Raw genomic sequence first — 13,087 nt, forward strand, 5'->3', positions numbered from 1 at the left:
AAAGCCTGAAGGCCTAGGCAGACACCTATGCATCCAAAGTCTGACAGGATATCCAAGGACTTCCATTTTAGTTTAATGTGTTTTAAGGAAAGTAAACTTAGGAAAAAAAATGCACACCAAAAAAAAAGGGATGGAGAATGGCTAAGGGTGTGTTTTCATGTAAGAAAACCTGTGCTCAGAGCTCTGCTTTGTTACAGCCCACGACCTTGAGCAAGAGACTTCTTGGAAGTTGAGTCATCCCTTTTGAATCAATAGATCTACACTGATGGATCTAATTTGAAGCCTTGGCTCAGTTTCTGCTTTAGGGAACACAGACAAGGAGAGATTTAATTCCCTATTTCTCTGCCTGTAGGCCAAAGCCTATGATGTATGAGCTCTGCTGGGTGCCTCCACGGTGCTTTGTGGAGGGATCCCTGCTCTGCCAGTCTGGTTTTGGGATGGTGGTAGCATGGACTCTCCTGCAGCGCTGCAGGAGCCTGTAGGGTGTCGTTCCCTGAGGGGCCTGGTGGCAGGATGTCCAGTGATGCTGATGGTTTACATTGCACAAACCAAACTCCAGTGAAATCCAGTGAGTGGGTCCTGGAGGTGTAACTTGGGTAGAAATAGTCTAAAACAATTTTTATTCATCACTGCACCTGTGAGAACACCAACAGCAAAAAAGAACCAATGGTGGTCTAATAATTCCTGTGGTCACCTGAGATTTCCACTGAAATAAGCCTGAAAGCTGCCATCAAATGTATTTTTAAGATGAGGACAGGATTTCTGAAATGAAGGATGAACTTTATGCTGTCTCTGCATAATGTAGATGTGTCTGGATGTGCTTCATTCTGCCAGTAAAGAAGATTTTGTGAGTTGCTGACCCAAAATAATTGTATATTGATCAGATGAGAAGATGAAAGAGGTGCAGAGGAGGATGGCAGGTCCTTATTTCAACTGCTGGATTAAGGATTTGGACCCAGTCAGTTTTCTGGTCTTGGCACAGAACATCATAGATTTATCTGCCTTTCTGGTCCAGTTTTAAGAGGAGGGACCTGTCTTGGGTTTCCTGTAGCCCAGGGAGCCAGGCCTCTCTCCAGGAGAAAGGAGACATGCAGTGAGGTAGAAGACAGGGTGTCCCATATTTCGGGGGACCATGAAAGCCCTGGAGCTGTTGGATTAAAGGGTGAGTGCTTCTGCTTCTGCTCTGTTTCACAATGATCTCCCGTTGAGACTTTTGCCTTTTGCTATTGTCTAAAATGCCTGTAAATGCAATTAACTTCCCATGTGTATTTTTGAGTTCATGGCAGGATGCCAGATCAAGCACCAGGGGAAATGTTGATCACTCAAAAGGCTCTGGTGGGAGTCTGCTTTCAGGCAAGGTGTGAGAATAGAGACTGTTTACAAACACCTAAGTATAGTCAGCATATTCCTATCTTTTCTTGGAGCATATAGCAGAAATGTGACCCATGCACACTTATCTGCTATCATTTCAGCTGTCCAGTGTGTTTTCTCTTTCCAGTGATCAACTCCCATCTGACACCTGCTGCTGTTAAATATTTGCTGTGTTCCTCTTCTGAAGATTGGGCGGCTGCAATGTCAGCAGGAAAAACTGCAAATGTACAATTTACCATTTGGCAAGCAGTGATCTCTGAGAAAGATTGCAGTGGTCTGAAACAACCACCTACTTGATTGAGCCCGTTGAGTGGGAAGTGCTCCTGTTATCCAGAGTTACAGGAATTACAGGGACACTCACAGAGAAGTGTTTTGAATGCAAACAAGGGAGGTTCAATGAAATTTAAAACTGATACATGGAAATGATGGTTTTTTTCCAACACCAGTTTAATTGTGCACCTTGTTGCTGGAGGACTATTTGAGGCCAAAAACCTTATGAGATCCAGGAAGGAACTGGGAATTTAGGCAGTTATTAGGAATATATGAGTTCCTATAATTCATAACAGATTTGGAAAGAATATGTAATACGTTTTGCTGTGCTTCAGCATTTCTTGAACTGATAGAGACTGGGTGCATTTTTCCACACCAAGATGCTGCAGAGACCCTTGTGTTTTCTTAAACATGTAATTTTGGCCATAAAAGAGAGAGGAACTGCTGGTCCATTTCACCTCAGGCTTTAAGTCAGACACCCAGGATCCACTGTCAGCAAACTTTCAAGATCTCGGCTTCAGCTGTAATTCTGTGTGCAGCGGGGTGCCTAATGAATCTGCTAATGATTTGGCTTTTTCAGTACTCAACGTGGAAGCACTTTCAACAAAAAGCAATCCAAGCTATCCAAGATGCAGCTGCAGGACACCCTGATAAGCTGCAGAAACTCGTGTAGAAGAGAGTCAAGCCCAATAAACAGCCAGGTCAACACGTTTTGGAGGTCTTGGTCTGAGGAGGGTGCCCTGTCCCCAGGAAGGTGGGGCAGGTTTGGGAGCAGGGCACAGTATGAGAGGAGATTGTTACCATCAGACAGACAGGGATTTGCAGGTGATAGGAAATAGGGATGAACACTGGGAACAGCTTTATATAATGGCACAAAGGTTGGATTACATGCACAAATGAAGGGCTCTGTTGGCTCGGGGGAGGAGATGGGTATGTTTTGGAGGGAGGATTTGCCTCTTGGCTCCTTCCAGTGCTGTATAAGGCATTGCTAGCCTGAATGTAGCCAGGGGCACAAAGCACTCACAGGGCAGTGTAGGCTGAAGTCAAACCTCGCTGAAGGAGAAGGCAGAGGAATGAGTATCTAAAGAAGGGGAAAGAAGGCACCAACTGGTGTGCCACATATAGCCTGTGGCTGACTTAGCACTTGTGCCATGTTGCCCTCCTGCTCAAGGTTTTCTAATTTTGTCCCCGATGATGTCAGTGTCCCCCAGCAACTGGCAGTGGCACATACAAGACATTCCTCGGAGAGCCTGCGTGCATCTCCGCCACCCCCTGCCTTGCCCCAGGAGGGCTGACTGCAGGGGGAGCCGCTTCCTCAAGGTGTGCCCGCTTCTCAGTCTTGCTGGATGACTTGGGGGCTGCCTTCAGCTCACGTTCAGGGGGCTCACCTTCCCCGCGCCATCATTCCCTCAGGAAGAAAGTGTCACCCAAGTGCTCTTTGCAGTTTGCTTTCCACTGTACTGTAAAGCTTTCAGTCATTCTCTTGGCACCTCGGGTCCCTTGGCATGAGCACCCGTTTATAGATCACCCAGCAACCAGGCTCTGAAATGCAAGTGCTTGGCTAAGTGTAACAGTGATATGCATAAGCAGGGCTGCAGTGGAGGCAGACTGTGTGAATCCCACCAGGCAGGACTCTCTACCAAGGAAAGCATTAACTGCTGGGCCTGGAGGGGTCCTATGGAGTTTTACACATAACGTTGGGTACTGGATAAGCTGTTAAACTCTGTGTGCTCTCTCACATTGAATGGGATAAAATCCCCCTTGGCGCTGCTCTGGGCAATTGGGATTCCTGTGTCTTCTTCAGGGCTCCACAGCCTGTTTGTGAGCTGCATACTTCCTGCCTTTCCCTTCCTCTCTTTTCCCTGGAGCATGCAGCAGAGGAGTTAAATTACTGTCCATTTAAAATGAATTGTGTCTTTCTTAGGTCCCATTTTAATCTACTAGGAGATGGAGTGACTTCAGGCTTGGAAAGGGAATTGAAGGAGAGTTCAGGATATGATCCATAGTCCCCACATATCTGCATTACCTGGAAGGTTTAATTGTGACTTAAAGGGTATTAACCTCTTCTCTTTCCCATTTTTATTCCCCCCCCCTTTTTTTTTTCTGATTTCTGTTAGGGATCATCTGGGCTTGAAATCTCACATAACTTAAATGTCCGATTTGCTTTTAGGAAATCTGGCACTGTCACAATCTACACCTCTTCTTCTCATCAGCCATCAATAAGACTTCTCAGTGACTGGAGGTGTGGATGACTTGCAAGACTTGGAGCTTGGAGATGTGAGCATCACTTTGAGATCATATGTTCTCTGTCCTTGTCACTGAAGTCCTGTCTCTGCCAAGCATGCAATCTGCATTTGCCTAAATACTGCTAAATGCCCAGACACACCAAAATGTGTAGGTTTCAGATACTACTTGTGCATTTTGAATCATATCCATGAAGAGGATATTCTGTGGGGAGAGGGGCTACAACTACATTATCATATAACTAATCATATTATACATATTTCAGAAAACTGTTTTAAGAATGCAAGTAGCATTGTCAAGGCTTATTAAGCCCTGACAGAGATCCACACAAATGTCTGGAATATAATCTGTTCTGTGGTTGCCTGAGAGGACACAAATGAGCATAAAGCATTTGATGAGCTCCTCCTTTATCATGAATCACTATGACAGTGTTTCTGAGCATCCTGTGTAACACGTGTCTGTACGCAGAGAGCTGACATGGAAAGCTGGAGCTAACGTTTTGCATTGGAGGTTTGGGGGTTTGAGGCCGTTGTGTCTGTTGTTCCTTGTGGCACCCCAGCTGTAGCATGCTTCTATAACTGATGCTGTGCCTTTGGTCCAGCCTCCCAGCCATCCCAGCTCAGTGCTGCCCGTGGACTTTCATTCTTCCATAGAGTTAACAGGTATTTCCTGGTGATTTTCATCCCCAGTGCCAGTTTCCTCCAGCCAGTCGGGGGTAAAGAGCCTCTTTTCATAAATGTCACAAGGTGATGATGTGGGTCCCTTAATGCTTTTAGCTGGAGAGGGGAGACTTAGAAACCAGTCAAGCTGCAGTCCAAGGGGACAGAGCACACTGTTAGCTTCCAACTGCTTCTCACAGGAGGTAGGAAGGTCTCACTGTAGCCGGTGGATAAACCTGGCCAAGCTGTTTAAAACTGGCTGTGACGGTGCTTGACCTTCTGTGCTGTGCTCGTAACATTTTTGTGTTCCCTCTGTGTGAGAGAAAACAAACCTTGGGGAAGCACTGTGAAATCTTCCCGTTGAAGCTGCTCGTGGGTGCAAGCCCGTTTTTTGGGGAGCAGTGATGTAGACACAAGAAATGTCTCTCCTCCAGGGTCTATCAAGTAGCTATGGTGGCTTTAAATAGACCTCTGCTGCTGAACCCCTTATTTAGCTGTAGGGAGGCAAGTGACATGGTGATGCTCAAGAATGTCACTTTGCTTCTTGTGTGACTTATGAGATCAGGGGTTGTTAATGGGAAATACACACTAACTCTCACAAAAGGTGCTGCTGGATCCAGGAACTGGAGATCCTGTGGGGCTGGGTGAGATGGCAGAGTACAAGGGCTGGAGGACCCCCTGGAGGAGGTTGTCCCTATGAACATCCTAAGAAAGCTTTCTGTGCCTGGTGTGGCCTCTTAAAGAGTGATACGAGCAAGGCTTCAGATTCAGCCCCTTCTGCCTGAACAGCCAGCCCTGAGAGCTTTTCTCCTGCCTGTTAAACTTCTGTGAGAGTCAGCTGCTTTGCAATATGACGTGCTTCACAGCTGCCAGTGAGAGGCTGATGACGTACGTTAGAAGACTGTTACTCCCGAAGGTAGTTCAGAAATGTCTGTTACTTTTCTTAAATATTTTTGTCCCAAACTCATCATCCCAAGCAACTCTGTTAAGCTGATAGAACTGGAACAATTGGCTGTGGGCTGCTCTGGGTGTGACTTTTAACCCTTTTTGCTTAGAGGGTTATTTCTACCTTCCTGCTTGAGAACTCTTGGATCATAGTAGTGGGAATAGCATGTACAGCTGGAGCCCAAGTGCCAAAGCTGATTTGGGTGAGTGTTTGTGGCAAAGACAATTTAAATGACAGTGGTAAGTACAGTGGAAGAGGTCTTCAGTTCCGTAGTTTTGAAGGCTCTGAAATAGGTGGGAGATTGGATCCTGAAACACACACGCCACGCTCATGACTTCTTTAAATTAGCTGTGCTGCAGTGAACACAAACCAGTGCTTCTCCTTCAGAAACTGTTGTGAAATCATTTTGTGTATGTTCTGATTTGCCCTTTTGAATGTTATACACAGGTAATGACTGATCAAGATGTTTTATTAATCCTTATTGTCCTTAAGTGAATTGGCAGGGATGGAGGAGATTGTTTAGATTTGAATTACAAGCTTTTGGGAACCTAGCCTTTGTGCAGCAGTTACAGAAAGATACCATCTCCCAGTTCCAGTGCTGTTCCCTGCAATGGGTGTGCAGGTTTCTTATTACAGTAAAATCATATTGAAACCATAATGAGATAATTGGGGAATGTGAGAATCAAGGCATCTGGAAATACAGCTTTGGCCATCCAACCTTTCCCTTGTTGGATGTGTCTTCCTAAGGATGGGAAGTGATGTCACGTCAGCAGCCCCCTGCCAGTGCCTCTCTTCTCCCTCTTCCTGAGTTGGATGTCAGTTTAGCACAGCCTTTCCAGGGTGGCTTGAAGAGAGGGGCTGCTCTGCCTTCAATAATGACATAATAACCAGCGGGAGGTGTGAGGCTGGAATGTCGCATTTATGCCTGCTGCTGATGTTGGAGTTGGAGATATGTCCTCATTTGTGGGTTTTATGATCTGCAAGCAATTGATACTGTCTCTTTTAACATTAGATTGGGCTTTTATAATTTTGGTAGTACTTAAAGAGCTGTAATCAGCTCTGTCTGCCGTGGGGTTTAACACTTCATATGAGGGTGCTGATAATCCTGGGTAGCACACTTTTTTTTTCTCTATCTGAGGGTGGTGAATGCTGAAAACCACCATGCCCCCACTCCAAGCACATGTAACTTATCAGATCTGCTTTCTTCACAGTAGAGTTCAAAACTGACATTTCCCAATTAATAATTAACTTGACAAGTGTGTCTCATCCCACAGTCCTGTCTTTTCAAAGGGAAGGAGAAAGCTGAAACCACAGCATGGTTGTGAGCCTTTGCTCTTCTGGTCTTTCTGCTTGCTGGAAGGAGAGGAGTGGTGTATTTATTGCAGCTGCAGCTCAGTATTAGCCAGATGAAGAAAACAGTCCAGCAGAAAGTGGCAGTGGCAGCTCCTGGGATAAGACAACATCTGCTGTGAGGAATGTGTTGTTGGCAGCTTCAGCGACTGGGGGTTGCTCTTCCCTCTGATGCAGACCTGATTTCCCTGTCAGCCTTAGCTCAGTGAGGAGGATGCTAATTGTTATTTACTGGCCAAGGATTTCAGTAGTCACAAGTGATTTTCAGAGACCAGTCTTGGGTTTTCAGAAAGTCACGAATACTCTACTCTTATGAAAAAACCAAACCACCCCACGGCCTCCTTTCATGGAATTTTAAGCTGAACATCCTCCAAATCATGGTATCTCAATTCACTTCATTTTGAAGATCCATTACTACAGATGGGTTTCTAAAGAGCAACTCACAGCTAAGGTTGCTTCTAATGATGTCTCAGGGGCCACAAGAATGTCTAGCACACTGTGTTGTGTGTTGCATGATTAGAGTTTAAATTAGGGGAAAAAGATCCTAATGGGAAACAGCGGTATGGTGAGGATACAAGCAAAGACACAAATACAACCAGGCAGTCTGGTAAGTGGGTTCAGTGCATAGGGAGAAGGTTTATGCAGACAAAAGACATCTGATTGGGGAGAATAATATTAGGATTTATTACTAGTAAGATAAAAACTAAAGGACTTTATGTACGACAATTCTAATTAGGCAAAAGTGCTATGTATTTACAGAAATACCCCTCCCCCCTTGTATCAGTTCAGGAGGAGAAGCAGTCTGTTTTCTGTTTCCAGAGCTACAGGTCTTTTAAATAATTTTGCAGCACTTGAAAGTTCTTCTTTTATTATCTCTGGGATGACAGCTCCGATTCGTCACAGCTGGAATTGTCTTTCTTTCTCTCTCTCTCTCCCTCTCTCTCTCTCTCTCTTCTATGTTGACCTCAGGCCTGGGCTTACCCCCTCCTGGGATAAGACTGGAGGCTGGGGGGTTACCCGGGCCCTGTGGGGTCTTCCATGGACTTCAAGGGGACATTTGCCTCACCATGGTCTTCCCACAGGGTCACAAGGGATAACGGCTTTTGAGTCCACCCCTGTTTCTTGTGGGTTCCCTCCTCATGAGAGACAGTCCTTGATGGACCTCTCTAGCACGAGTCCAACCTTCGGGCAACAGTTCTTCCATTCCCTGCTGTCCCTCAGGGTCACAAATTCAGCTGCACCAGCCTGGATCCCTCCCTGGGATCACAAGATCCTACCCAGGCAGACTGGCTCCAGCGTAGGTCTCTCTCTCCAGAGGCCACGGGTCTCCAGCACCACAGAGCCACATCCTCTTCATGCACTCCTCTGCTTCAGCTTAGGCTCCTTCATGAGCTGCAGAGGGGGGTTTCTGCTCTCCAGCAATCATCTACAGGTGGCAGGGGTTTTTTTAGTTTTCAGTCTCTTCCCTGCTGAAGGGAGAGAGAGAGAGGGGGAGAGAAGGAGTTTCCCCCCCTTCGGGCTTCTCTCTCCTCTGGCTGCCAGCTTTGACCTTGGAGGCTCCATTATCTCTCTGCCAGAATTCCTTTTGCAGCATGTCTTGTCCAAGTTCTTCTCTAAAGTTTTTTTCTCTACTCTGTTACAGGAGAGGAGGGGGCCTGGCCTGCCCTGCCTGGACCAGACTTGGCCCGGGGTGGGGGGCGCACGCCCCAACAGGGCCGGCTGCTACGCTGGCTCTTCCATTTTCTTCTGTGCCACAACCCTTCTCTTCCATTTTCTTAAATATGTAATTGGCAGAGGCGTTACTAAAACTTCTGATTGATTTTGCTCTGGAAATCCACCTGGAAAAAACTATTTTCAACCCGGGGGGGGCCAGTTGATAAACCCACAACACCATCCCAGAGTTGTCATGAGGCAAAAAAAGTGCTCAACCTCTTTGGAAAACAGAGATATGGAGAATTTTATTACTTCCAGTTCACTTTAAGAAAATCACGGTTCGGTTTGGTTTCCAGCTCCCCGTTTCAGGGTCAGAGAAGACTCCTAGTATGCCTTTTTTTTTTTTTTTTAAATGTATTTGCTCCTTTTGTCTGTTCCTGAAGGATGATGCTTTTCATCTTCCTGTGGCCACTGCAAACTGCCAGTTGGATTTTTCTCTCTGTGTTGTCCTCCAGCCCTAAATTTGTGCCCATGCAAGACTCCCAGCCCTGTGTCATATCTAAAGGTCACGTCCAGTGATGTAGCTGGAGCTAAAGAAAACGTGTCCATCAGCTACGGGGCTCTTGGGATGCCTGTCGTGGTGATGGCCAAGAGATTCCTGCTGTTTGTGACAGCTCTCTGACAGTCTTGGACAGCCAGTGTGGTGCACTTCATTATTACTTGGTTTCCACACAGGCCAATGACCTTTGCAGCAGTTAAGTAAAATTACATGGTCCTTTTAAGGAGCCTCTGACAGTTCCCTTGCTCGTGGGCTGTGCGCTCCTCGGGGTTCATACGGCGTGGCCTTGCGTGTGGGCAAAGGACAGGGTTGTGATCCGCATCCCCACAAATAATGCTCCAGCTCATCCTAGGTCCCTGTGACCTGCCTTCACACAGCATATCTCCTGCAAGCTTCCAGGGCTGGGCATTGTTGGCTGGGAGCAGTGAGGTTGTGTGCCCAGCTTTGCTCCTCTAGCTGAGCTGGCAGGCCCAGCCAGAGACAGGGAGCGGTGAGTTTTCCAGTGGCAAAAGGGCCGGCAGCTGTCTGTGAGATGTGTGATGCTGCCTTTTTCCTGATGGCTGCTAATCCAGCCAAGGCTCATCCCGTTGCCAGGGAAGTACTTCTGGCATATGAAGCAAAGGGAGTAATCAATGGCAGAGCATAATGATAACGGGTCAGTCAGAGTAGAAATGATTCAGATGCTCCTTCCTGGGAAATGAAGCACTTCTGTTAAGACTTCCTCCCCCCCACCCCCGCCAACATACTCTCTCACAAGATTTGTAGGGCATAATGTTGGAGCCATAGTATTAATGTTGCATTACTTTCAGTTCTATATTTGTAAATTTGGTGATTTAGGTACTGATTTCTTCTTCAGCAGCTTTGGAGCATTTTTGAAAGGGCTGTAAAAATGCTGCTATTTGCGGTGTGCCAAGTGCAAAAGAAGCATTTTCAGATTTCAAGCTCTAACTGGGGACCTTCTGTCATGAGATAACAAGAAACTCTACCTCAGAGATGCTGGAAAATGAGCAAAAGAAATGCAAGAAAACCTTAGCAGAGAGCAGCCAAATTACTTGTTGGAAGAGCCCCAGCTTGGCAGTTGCAGACAGAGGAAGGAGATTTGCCTGCTGAGTCCCAGTCCCAGGCAAGGCACGTCCACTGGAATGAGTTGTCTCGTCTGGGCAGCTTTCAAAGCACCTCCAGCCCCATTCTCCAGGTTTCATTACTTTTGATGAAATGATGATGTTTGGAGAATTATTGGGGTGTGTCACAGGTTTGCCAACCAACCCAGTCTCCCCCCAGGCTGAAAATAGTTTTTCCAGGTAGATTTAGAGAAAAACTGCCTTTAGAGAAAAAAAGACAAGAAGAAATTCCAGGCAGAGATAACAGGCCTTCAAGGTCAAAGCTGGCTGCTGGAGAGAAGAGAAAAGCTGCAAAGGAGGAAACCTCCTTCTCTCCCCCCACCCTCTCTCTCTCTCCCTTCAGCAGGGAAGAGACTGAAAACTAAAAACCCCTGCCAGCTGTGAAAGATTACTGAGGTGAGGAGACCCCCATGCAGCTCATAGAGGAGCTTACACTGAAGTAAGTGGATGCACGAGGAAGCTGAGACTTTGTGAGAGGCCTGAAATGAAACAAGAATCCTGCTGGAGACTTGTGGCCCATGGAGAGAGAGCTACGCTGGAGCAAAACAGCTCGGGTAGGATGTTGGGATCCGAGTGAGAGATCCATGCTCGTGCAGCTGAATTTGTGACCCTGAGGAACAGCAGAGAATGGAAAACCTGTTGTCCAAGGGATGGACCCACATCGGAGAGGTCTATCAAGGACTGTTCTCCCGTGGGAAGGGACCCCACAGGAAACGGGTGGACTCAAAAGCCATTATCCCCTGTGACTCTGTGGTGAAGATCCATGGTAAACAAGCGTCCCCTTGCAGTCCATGGAAAACTCCACAGGGCCTGGGTAATCCCCAGCCTCTGGTCTTTGCCCAGGAGGGAGGTAGGCCCAGCCCTGAGGCTGACACAGAAGAGAGAGAGAAAAAGAAACAGTTCCAGCTGCGACGAATTGGAGTTGTCATCCTAGAGATAATAGAAGAAGAACTTTTGAGTGCTGCAAAATTATTTAAAAGACCTGGAGCTCTGGAAATTAAATAGAAACTGTTTCTCCTCCTGAACTGATACAAAGAGGGGAGGGGTATTTCTGTAAATACATAGTACTTTTGCCGAATTAGAATTGTTATAAATACAGTTCTTTAGTTTTTACCTTGCTAATAATAAATCCTAATATTATTCTATCAGATCTCTTTTGTCTATGTAAACCTTCTCTCAACTTATAACAATTGTGCTGGGGGGTGAGAAAAATTGACCCAGAGCAAACCCGTGACAGGGTGTTAGGTAGAGATGTTGCAGGCTTGAGTCAAACTCTTTGGTCCCAAGTGGATGGAAGTTTTTCCCAGTTTCTAGTGGAGCTCTCAAAGCTGCCTCACAAAGCGACATGGTCTTCTTTTTCCAAATGGTGCAATTAATTGGAGAACTTACCTCTCATTTTATCTAAGGAAGATCCAAGCTGCGTCCAGATCATTAAAGGGTTTTGTTCAGGTATATCTAATCTATTTGCCAACTGAATAGTTTGACTGCAAATTCCATACTCTGAGTAATACGCTTCACTCTTGGCTTGGTTTCCTAAGAAGGTGAGGCTTAAGGATTTGCCTTACTTGTCCCTATTTCTGTATTCTCCCAGTGATGTTTTTGACTTGTTCGGATCATTCTAGCAAAATTAGGAAGGAAGTGTAGGAAGGTGATCACCTTTCTTATAGGTTTTGTGAAAAACACAGCAGGGGAGAGTCCCCAGATCAGGCCCTCTTGCAATAAAGCACCTATCCTACCTAAATCTTCAAGTGAGAAAAGCAAGGAAAGGATGTCAAACCATCTTTTTTTTTTTTTTTTTTTTAATTACAGAGAAAGTCTATTTCCCCCTTGCTGACACCACCTGGCTCAAATCAGGGATGCGGGCAGTAAGTGCTGATATCATAGTCCTGGGTTTTCCAAGGCAGTAATTCCACACTTGAATGCATAGACTGTTCAGCAGAAGGCTGCGTGGTTCCTGGAGTAAATGAATGAGATTATTGCTGCTTAAAGGCGGGGAACTGGATCTGCTGGCATTGTGAAGACAACAAAAAGAGAGGGGGGAAGATGATGATAGATTGTTCTGTTTTAAAAAGGGTCTGTGTGCTCCCAGAACCTGGACGCATTTGTACTCACTGGGGATCCATACATCAAACTATCTTCTCCGTATGCTTGTAAAGCATGAGGTCAGCCCTGCTGGAACGCGACATTTCCCAGCTTTGGGTGGTGTAAACAGTTTGTGAGTTTATCCCCTACGATGATGAACCACCAGGGATTCCCAAATGCTTCCACTGGCAACTTCCCGCTTCTGGTCTGGAGCCCAGTTGTTTGCAGATGAATTTGTCAGGCTTGCAAATACGAAGCACTGCAGTCTGATGGGGTGGGGAGGCTAATCCTGGGAACTGCTGTACTGGATCTTCTTGTGGTTTTCACCTAACTGCGACCCACTGTAGCTGTCACCCAGGTGAGGTTTGTTGTCTTTCCCATGGTGATAAATGAGCTGTAAATTCCCAGTAAGGGTATCCCTGGATGTAGGATTTGCCCTTTCCAAAGTTTGTCCTGTATGATGATTTTCATGAAGTGTCTTAAACTTTATCTTCTGAGGTGGATCCCTCTCTTATTTTTTTCAGCCACTTGTAAAAATTTAATTATTCCCTTCCTGTCCACTACTGGGAGCGTCAGGATGGAGGTAGAACGTGTCAGTGACAAAGTGCCCCAAAGCCCTCCTGGGAATAGGGGAAACTCCTGCAACTAAAGGGTGCTTTGGGTCTCCCCAACAAGGAAACCGTTTGGCACTGCTGTGGTCTCCCCTTCAGGAGTGAGGGGTTATCCTTAAGGAGGAGTATCTATAATAAAACTCTGCCAAATGCTGGAAATATGATCCACAACTCCACCTGATTAGGGCCAACAGCCGCTATGTGGAACATTTGCTCCTGCC

General features: G+C 46.3%; 1 protein-coding gene across 3 annotated transcripts in view; it reads left to right on the forward strand.

Moving 5' to 3' along the window:
• CPS1 (carbamoyl-phosphate synthase 1) overlaps positions 1-13,087 on the forward strand; it is a 156,752-nt gene that overhangs the window by 29,387 nt on the left and 114,278 nt on the right. For all 3 annotated transcript variants that reach the window (XM_027887819.1, XM_027887822.1, XM_027887820.1), the window contains exon 3: positions 3,812-3,918. In XM_027887819.1, coding sequence (XP_027743620.1) covers positions 3,890-3,918 — 29 coding nt within the window. In that variant the 5' untranslated portion in view covers positions 3,812-3,889. The remainder of the gene's footprint in view (positions 1-3,811; positions 3,919-13,087) is intronic.

The sequence above is a fragment of the Empidonax traillii genome, unplaced genomic scaffold (genome assembly GCF_003031625.1).
Source record: "Empidonax traillii isolate 1590-97213 ecotype Southwest subspecies unplaced genomic scaffold, ASM303162v1 scaffold223:size1722714, whole genome shotgun sequence".
Classification (NCBI taxonomy): Eukaryota; Metazoa; Chordata; class Aves; order Passeriformes; family Tyrannidae; genus Empidonax; species Empidonax traillii.